The sequence below is a fragment of the Coregonus lavaretus genome (genome assembly GCF_964263955.1).
Source record: "Coregonus lavaretus genome assembly, chromosome: 22".
NCBI classification, from domain to species: Eukaryota; Metazoa; Chordata; class Actinopteri; order Salmoniformes; family Salmonidae; genus Coregonus; species Coregonus lavaretus.
In genome coordinates, this window is record NC_140009.1 from 1481218 (window position 1) to 1491053 (window position 9836).

General features: G+C 44.1%; 1 protein-coding gene across 1 annotated transcript; it reads left to right on the plus strand.

Moving 5' to 3' along the window:
- Positions 1–6241: 6241 nt before the first annotated feature.
- LOC311150202 (potassium voltage-gated channel subfamily A member 10-like) lies at positions 6242–8011 on the plus strand (the record flags this gene model as incomplete). The annotated part of the gene is made up of 1 exon (XM_084187544.1): positions 6242–8011. One exon carries the CDS (start codon positions 6242–6244, stop codon positions 8009–8011), a length of 1770 nt encoding a protein of 589 aa, XP_084043670.1.
- Positions 8012–9836: the final 1825 nt, after the last annotated feature.

The window sequence follows — 9836 nt, forward strand, 5'->3', positions numbered from 1 at the left end:
TTACATGCGTTTTTCAGGATTTCTTTGTTGTTATTCTGTCTCTCACTGTTCAAATAAACCTACCATTAAAATTATAGACTGATCATGTCTTTGTCAGTGGGCAAACGTACAAAATTAGCAGGGGATCAAATACTTTTTTCCCTCACTGTAGATGGATTATAAACAGATATTGCTCATTAACCTTTACGGACCAAATAACGATGATCCACACTTCTTTGACAATATATATAATAAATTATCAACTCTGCAAGCAATTCAAGACTCTATTATTATGGTGGGAGATTATAATACCGTTTTAAATAGCTCAATGGACCGTAAAGGAAATCACACTCCAAACAATCACCCTCATGCTCTTAAGGAAATTGTGAATGTCATGGATACATTAGAACTAGTAGATATATGGAGGCTTAAATATCCTGATCTAGTGAGATATACATGACGGAGACTCAATCAAGCTAGTCGTCTTGACTTCTTTCTTATGTCAACAAGTTTAAAAAGTGTTGATAGGGGACGGAATGCAGTCGGACCTTCATATCATGTTGTTATTCTGTCTCTCACTGTTCAAATAAACCTACCATTACAATTATAGACTGATCATGTCTTTGTCAGTGGGAAAACGTACAAAATCAGCAGGGGATCAAATACGTTTTTCCCTCACTGTAAGTTACTAGCAGTTACTGGTTATGTAGGATCTTGATCACTATTTTGTTGCTGAGAATGTTCCTGCACGGCAGGAAATGCAAACTTGTATTTGAGGTTTTAAAAGGCTTCTAAAGTTTGTAATTTCCACTTGATTTACTCATGGTCTGACTAACACTGCTCTTCTACCATCCACCGCAAGAAGGCCGCCAGAGGCGGATGCAGTGGTTTGAGTAGCAGCCCATGAACGTTCTGAGAACCATGTGTTTCTGAGGTGGGAATTTCAGTACTAGCTCTGTCAGTACTCCAATGCAAAAAAACAGATATCTCTAAAACAGATATCTCTAGCTTAAACTGATGGATTTTGATGGGGATTTTTTTATTATGTTACTTAGATTCACTTACTGCCTCATTTAGGTTTCCATGTAGGTGTCCTCTGTCTCTCTCTCTCTCTCTCTCTCTCTCTCTTTCTCTTTTTCTATATTGTATCTTCTTGTATTTTGTATTTATTATGGATCCCCATTAGTTCCTGCCAAGGCAGCAGCTACTCTTCCTGGGGTTTATTATGGATCCCCATTAGTTCCTGCCAAGGCAGCAGCTACTCTTCCTGGGGTTTATTATTGATCCCCATTAGTTCCTGCCAAGGCAGCAGCTACTCTTCCTGGGGTTTATTATGGATCCCCATTGGTTCCTGCCAAGGCAGCAGCTACTCTTCCTGGGGTTTATTATGGATCCCCATTGGTTCCTGCCAAGGCAGCAGCTACTCTTCCTGGGGTTTATTATGGATCCCCATTAGTTCCTGCCAAGGCAGCAGCTACTCTTCCTGGGGTTTACTATGGATCCCCATTAGTTCCTGCCAAGGCAGCAGCTACTCTTCCTGGGGTTTATTATGGATCCCCATTAGTTCCTGCCAAGGCAGCAGCTACTCTTCCTGGGGTTTATTATGGATCGCCATTAGTTCCTGCCAAGGCAGCAGCTACTCTTCCTGGGGTTTATTATGGATCCCCATTAGTTCCTGCCAAGGCAGCAGCTACTCTTCCTGGGGTTTATTATTGATCCCCATTAGTTCCTGCCAAGGCAGCAGCTACTCTTCCTGGGGTTTATTATGGATCCCCATTAGTTCCTGCCAAGGCAGCAGCTACTCTTCCTGGGGTTTATTATGGATCCCCATTAGTTCCTGCCAAGGCAGCAGCTACTCTTCCTGGGGTTTATTATGGATCCCCATTGGTTCCTGCCAAGGCAGCAGCTACTCTTCCTGGGGTTTATTATGGATCCCCATTAGTTCCTGCCAAGGCAGCAGCTACTCTTCCTGGGGTCCAGCAACATTAAGACAGTTATATACAGTTAAAAATATTACATGACATTACATTTCATAACACTTTACCCAATACATTTAGTGTGTTCCCTCAGGCCACTACTCCACTATCACATATGTGACCGACCGCCTTGATTCGGTCTTATGTAGCAACATTAAAATATGCAGGTTACTTTACTAACCGCTGTGTTTTGTTTCTCTCTCTGTCTGTTTAAACAGTCATTTCATTTAGCCCTTTCCCTCTTTGTTCTCCTTTCTCCTCACCAGTGTGATTCGGTCTTATGTAGCAACATTTGAAATTGTGTTTTTTACATTGGATAAAAGCAGAGACACTGAGGTACAAAATAATATATCATACACTACATTTGAGGGAACAATTGGGAACAATGGGAAAGTAATTCTGCTTTAAAAGTTGATAAACTTGAAATCTCACTTTGAGAAAATGTTATTTGAATGTTTTGGTACCTACTGGAGAGCTCTTCTTTGTCTACACCCATTCAGCATCGTTCACACCCTCTTAAGCTTTAGCCCCACCCATCTCGTTTCGCTCTCGGAGCGTTCAGAGCGCACACTTGACGCTCTGGCCAATGAGTAGGGTTGATCCGAGCGTTCTGACCTCACAACGGCAGTCAAGCACCCGAGCTAACTGGCTAACATTGGCTAGCTTGCTAGCTACTTCCAGACACAAATGAGAGAACACCTCACTCTGAACATTTTACTCACCCTAGCAGAGCTGGTTAGGGTTTTTTCATGTTATCCAGAGCCTTGGTGTCTGTAACTGTGCTGCTGGCAACAATTTAATTACGCTTTTTTTGCCGACGTTTACTGACACCGGCCATATTCAACGGGTGTTGTGCGTTCGTAAATTCATCAGTTATTCTGCGCTCTGGCATACTCAGACTGAATTTACGAACACACCCGAAATGGATACTTGCATAGTGGAGTCTGTTGTTAAGACATCTAGCTAGCTAGTTAAACAATGAACCATAATCCCTTAGTTTGAAGATGTAATCTGGAGACAGGTATTTTCTCCATCTCTTTAGCTATCATACTCTAATTCCACTGATTTCAAAACTCGATCCTCCAGAAAGTGGAGAGCAACACTTATGCAGCTCCACTACACCATACATTTTTTTTAAAGCTGTGTTACACAGGATTACCTAGACATACTGACCAGCTCAAATAGACAGAAGTGGGCTATATGGCAGACCAATCCGAACTCCTCTCTTGGCATGTCCAGCCCACTCATTATCTCAGCAAATCATGGCTAGTGGGAAGGTTGCTGTCTTTTTCTGTGGCTTAACCAACTAGGCTCGTAATTTAACAATTGTATTTGTATTTATAGATGGCATACAAGTGTTATTAAGGCACATGAAAGTTCACATTTTGATAAGTAAAATAAGTTCTCCTGTGAACTAGTGACCCGCGACATATGCCTAGTTTCCTGAATCTAGTCACATATTTACAATACAACATCCATGTGTATGTGTGTCTGTGCCCGTGTGTGTCTTTTCACAAACCCCATTCTACTGCTTGCATTAGTTACCTGATGTGGAATAGAGTTCCATGTAGTCATGGCTCTATGTAGTACTGTGCGCCTCCCAAAGTCTGTTCTTGACTTGGGGACTGTGAAGAGACCTTTGGTGGCATGTCTTGTGGGGTATGCGTGGGTAACAGTGTTGCTTCCGTCCCTCTCCTCTCCCCTACCTGGGCTCGAACCAGGGACCCTCTGCACACATCAACAACAGTCACCCTCAAAGCACCGTTACCCGTCGCTCCACAAAAGCCGTGGCCCTTGCAGAGCAAGGGAAACAACTACTTCAAGGTCTCAGAGCAAGTGACGTCACCAATTGAAATGCTACTAGCGCGCACCGCTAACTAGCTAGCCATTTCACACCGGTTACACATGGGTGTCCGATCTGTGTGCTAGTTGTTTAAACAGATACCTCGGTGCATTCAACATGCAAAAACAAGTAATGATGAAGTCAATCTCTCCTCCACTTTGAGCCATGAGAGACTTAAATGCATATTATTAATGTTATCTGTCCGTGTTTTGACCATGACAGTATACTAATGACATGCCACTGGCCTTGAGTAAAGCCAGTGTGTCTATGTATGCAAATGACTCAACACTATACATGTCAGCTACTACAGCGACTGAAATGACTGCAACACTTAACACAGAGCTGCAGTTAGTTTCAGAATAGTGACAAGGAATAAATTAGTCCTAAATATTTCAAAAACTAAGAGCATTGTATTTGGGACAAATCATTCACTAAACCCTAAACCTCAACATTATGTAGAAATTGAGCAAGTTGAAGTGACTTAACTGCTTGGAGTAACCCTGGATTATAAAGATTGAAAATAGTAAGGGGCATAGACAGCTACCCTGGGGAACCTGGATTTTGTTGGAGAGCCTTCCATTAAAGAACACCTTCTGTGTTCTGTTAGACGGGTAGCTCTTTATTCACACTATAGCAAGGGGTGTAAAGCCATAACACATACGTTTTTCAATCAGCAGACTATGATCGATAATGTCAAAAGCTACACTGAAGTTTAACAAAACAGCTCCCACAGTCTGTTGTCAATTTGTTTAGAGTAAAATAGCATTGTATCTGGTCAAACACAATTTTTCCAAAAAGTTTACTAAAGGTTGGTAACAGGCTGATTGGTCGGCTATTTGTGCCAGTAAAGGGGGCTTCACTATTCTTAGGTAGCGGAATGACTACCCCGGTGGCTTGTCATTGTTGATAGACAACAATAATATTTTCACTACTTCCACACTCACTTTACGGAATTCAAAATGACAATGTTTGTGTAGTATCTAAACAGTTTATGATTTTGCTGACGTTTGCAAATGGTGTGTTAGAGGAACTTGGCTCTGCTTGCGGAAACATCTGGAAAGCATTACTACATAGGTTTCTTGGAATAGAGGAGAGTCTACTATGTAGAGGTCAGGGATTGGTTTATTAAAATCACGCCATATTATGTTACATAGGATATAAATACCATGTTCTGAACAAAGGAGGGAGAGACAACAGATTGGGCCGTTGTTCTCCAGATATTTTGCAGATGTCTGTAAATTGATACTGTGATCTTTGATATAAATAAACCTTTATAATCAAAGTACAGTGTAAGCGGACTTCTTATCATCACAGCATAGATCAGCATTGTTGTCTTGGACACCACCACACTTGTCTTTCATAATTTGATCAGTTATACTCGGATGTGTAGTGTCAGCGTTTGTTGCTGGCATGTCATGCCTAAATTTGCTAATCTTGCCAATGAAAATCATTAACATAATTGGCAATATCAGTGGGTTTTGTGATGAATCTGATTCAATGAATGATGGAGCTGAGTTTGCCTTTTTGCCTAAAATTTTCTTTAAGGTGCTCCAAAGCTTTTTACTATCATTCTTTGTCATTTATTTTCTTTCATAGTATAGTTCCTCTCCTGCTGCCCTAACCAGGTCAGCTGTATAGCAAGTGAACATGAGGAAGGAGCAGGTGTGTGTGTATGTGTTTGTGTGTGTATGTGTGTGCCAGGCATCAGGGTGTCAGTGTCAAGCGATTAAAAGCAGAGGCAGTCTAAAGCCGGTGGTGACAGGGCTGTCAGTGAATGTGCTGCAGATAGCAGGACTGTCAACAGCAAACATGTCACACGCACACACACACACTCTCACACACACACAAACTAACCTTCTCGCTCTCTCTCTCTCTCTCTCTCTCTCTTTCTCTCCCCGCTGCAGGTGTTAGAAGGAGAGGGTGTGTGTAGCAGAGGTGATGAAGCATCGGTTGTCACCCTGTTACCCTGAAGACTGCATTCATCTCTGGGCGTTAGAGCCTGAAGACAGGCCCTCTGATAGGCTGGATCTTCTCATCTGGACAGAGGGATCTAACACTCCTGGACTAGACTTGCCTGGAGGGGCCTACCCTGGTCTACATCTCCAGCCCTCCCTCTCTCTGGAACCTGTATTAAGGGTCTAGGTCTCCTGGACAAGATTACCCTGGTCTACACCTCTAGTCCTCTGGGTGTCCTGGGACGTGTTTTAAGGACCAGGGTCTAGGTGTACTTGCAGCAACAGTAGCAGTAGTAGTAGTAGTAGTAATAGTAGTAGTAGTAGTAGTAGTAGTAGTAGTAGTAGTAGTAGTAGTAGTAGTAGTAGTTGTAGTAGTAGTAGTAGTAGTAGTAGTAGTAGTAGTAGTAGTAGTAGTAGTAGTAGCAGTAGTAGTAGTAGTAGTAGCAGTGTTATTAGCAGTTGTAGTAGCCCCCCCAGCAGCAGCAGCCATGGAGGTGGCTCTGGTGGACATTGAGAGTCTGGATGACATTGACAGCAGCCTGGAAGATGAGCTGGACAACCCAGACAACCCTGACGAGACCACGACCCTGATGGTCGACATGCCCTCCGAACAATGCTCCCACCACCTCCTTTCCCCTCAGTCCAACCTCACATCCACCCCCCAGCACCACCACCCCTCCTCACACTCCTCCCCTTGCCCGTCCCCCTCCCCCAATACTCTGGGTGTGCCCCAGTCGCCCATCATGCCACCCCACAGCAGGAGGGGGCGCCCTAGCTGTGCCAGCATGATCACCAACTGGAAGCTGCTGCTGAGTAGCGAGACCCAGACGCAGAGCGAGACCATCTTCAGCCGGCTGGCTAAGGAGTGCTGCGAGGATGTGTTCGTGGACAAGACAGGGCTAGATGACGGAGACCAGAAGGTCATCATCAACATCGCCGGGCTGCGCTTCGAGACGCAGCTCAAAACCCTCGACCAGTTCCCTGAGACCCTTCTGGGGGACCCTATGAAGAGGATGGACTACTTCGACCCCATGAGGAACGAGTATTTCTTTGACAGGAACAGGCCCAGCTTCGATGGCATCCTGTATTACTACCAGTCAGGAGGGAAGATCCGCCGGCCGGCCAACGTTCCGCTGGATGTGTTTGCTGATGAGATCGTGTTCTATGAGTTGGGGAGTGACGCCATGGAGCAGTTCAGAGAGGACGAGGGCTTCATCAAAGAAGTGGAGATCCCTCTCCCGACCAATGAGATGTACCGCCAGTTCTGGCTGCTGTTCGAGTACCCCGAGAGTTCCAACGCGGCGCGTGGCGTGGCGCTGGTCTCCGTGTTCGTCATCGTTATCTCAATCATCATCTTCTGCATGGAGACGCTGCCGGAGTTCCGGGATAACTCCCTGGACCCCATCTTACCCACCACCGTCATGCAGCTGATGCCTTTCGATGGGAACCAATCGCTGGGCGGCCTCGGGTCCTTGTTCCCGCCCTCAGCCACGCCCAAAACCATCACCTCCACGTTCTCCGACCCTTTCTTCATCATCGAGACGGCCTGCATCATCTGGTTCTTCTTCGAGCTGGTTGTCCGCTTCGTGGTCTGCCCCTCCAAGAGCGATTTCTTCCACAACCTCATGAACATCATCGACATCGTCTCCATCATCCCCTACTTCGTCACCTTGGTAACGGAGCTGGTCACCACCCCGGACCAGAACTCCAGCCAGAACATGTCCCTGGCCATCCTTCGTATCATCCGTCTGGTCAGGGTGTTCAGGATCTTCAAGCTGTCCAGACACTCCAAGGGGCTCCAGATCCTGGGCCAGACCCTGAAGGCCAGCATGCGGGAGCTGGGCCTCCTCATCTTCTTCCTCTTCATCGGAGTCATCCTCTTCTCCAGCGCCATCTACTTTGCCGAAGTGGACGAGCCCAGCACACAGTTCGTCAGCATCCCTGACGGCTTCTGGTGGGCCGTGGTCACCATGACTACAGTGGGCTATGGGGACATGTGCCCGATCACCATGGGCGGTAAGATGGTGGGGACGCTCTGCGCCATCGCTGGCGTGTTGACCATCGCCCTGCCCGTCCCTGTCATTGTGTCCAACTTCAACTACTTCTACCACCGGGAGACGGAGGCAGAGGACAAGCAGCCAATGGCAGATGCAGCAGAGCTGGCCATGAAGGCCTCAGGAGAGAGTAAACATGGGAGTAGCACCTCTCTGAACAAGACCAATGGAACCTGGCAGGGCGAGAAGTTCACTGGCCTCTGAGATATATGGAGACTGACCAGTCCACTGTAGAAGAGACAATGTGTGACAGAGAGACACAGATAGACTTAATTGTGCACTTCCTGGGGCAGAGAGATATAGACTGACCTGTCCACTGTCTGGGGCAGAGAGATATAGACTGACCTGTCCACTATGGAAGATATAGATTGAGACAGAGAAAGACATCTGTGAGACACACAACTAATCCTCTCCTGTCCACTGGGAGAAAGACATAAAGTCACCCCTGTGGAAAGACACAGCTACACCGGCTCTTTACTGTCAGGTGGTAGGGACATTTTTTTTTTTAATGACAGAAAGTGTTAGGTTTGATAGATCAAGCATGGAGTCTGTGTTTTACTTGTCTTGACGATGATATTTCATTTTTTTTATATTGTATCATAAACAACTCTTAACTCAGTGCAAATAGTGACTGGTAACAACATTAAACACATAGTTGCCGGTAACAACGTTAAACACATAGTTGCCGGTAACAACGTTAAACACATAGTTGCCGGTAACAACATTAAACACATAGTTGCCGGTAACAACATTAAACACATAGTTGCCGGTAACAACATTAAACACATAGTTGCCGGTAACAACGTTAAACACATAGTTGCCGGTAACAACATTAAACACATAGTTGCCGGTAACAACGTTAAACACATAGTTGCCGGTAACAACATTAAACACATAGTTGCCGGTAACAACGTTAAACACATAGTTGCCGGTAACAACGTTAAATACATAGTAACTGGTAACAACATTAAACACATAGTTGCCGGTAACAACGTTAAACACATAGTGACTGGTAACAACCTTAAGCACATAGTAACTGATAACAACGTTAAACACATAGTAACTGATAACAACGTTAAATACATAGTAACTGATAACAACGTTAAACACATAGTTGCCGGTAACAACGTTAAACACATAGTGACTGGTAACAACCTTAAGCACACAGTTGCCGGTAACAACGTTAAACACATAGTAACTGATAACAACGTTAAACACATAGTAACTGATAACAACGTTAAATACATAGTAACTGATAACAACGTTAAACACACAGTGATTGTGTTGGACTCTGCTACACCTATCAAACATCTAATCTCTCAATTTACAGATCATATAACTTTCACTTGTATCCAAATAATCAAACGCCCTCCAACTATACTGTAGGTAGATTTTCACCATTGTGTTTAATTGTATTTGTTTATTTTTGCATTTTGATCATTACATACGTTTGTTTGTTTATTAGATTAAGAATCTATTATTGTCTGTATTCCGTTATATGTAATTTATAATTATATCATTTTATGATGTTATATTCTAGTTTTTTTGTTGTTGTCCTTAGCACTTTTAGATCTCAGTCATTCTTTGTCTCAAATGGCACCCTATTCCCTATATAGTGCACTACGCCTAAGGGCTCCGGTCTAAAGCAGTGCTCTGTACAGGGAATAGGGTGACATTTGGGACTAAACCATTCAAATGTTGTCAGCAGCTAAATGAATACCGACCACATCTACAGACAGCGCCTTGAACTGCATAGTAACTACAGATGGAGGATCTTAATTTGAGCCAGTTTTTGCGACAGTAGGAAAATAATCCCGCAGGAAATGTGAAATATATTTTGTGGATTATAATGAAATTGACATTTTTGTAGGGGTTTATATTATGACACTGGGGTGTCAAGGAAAGTGCTACAATGAACAATTGATATCGTAATAGCTGAGATAACGTGTCATAACCTGTCATAAAATGGTCATAACACTGTCATGATCCATATATTTACACCTGTTGTGACATATATGGCGTTATTTTA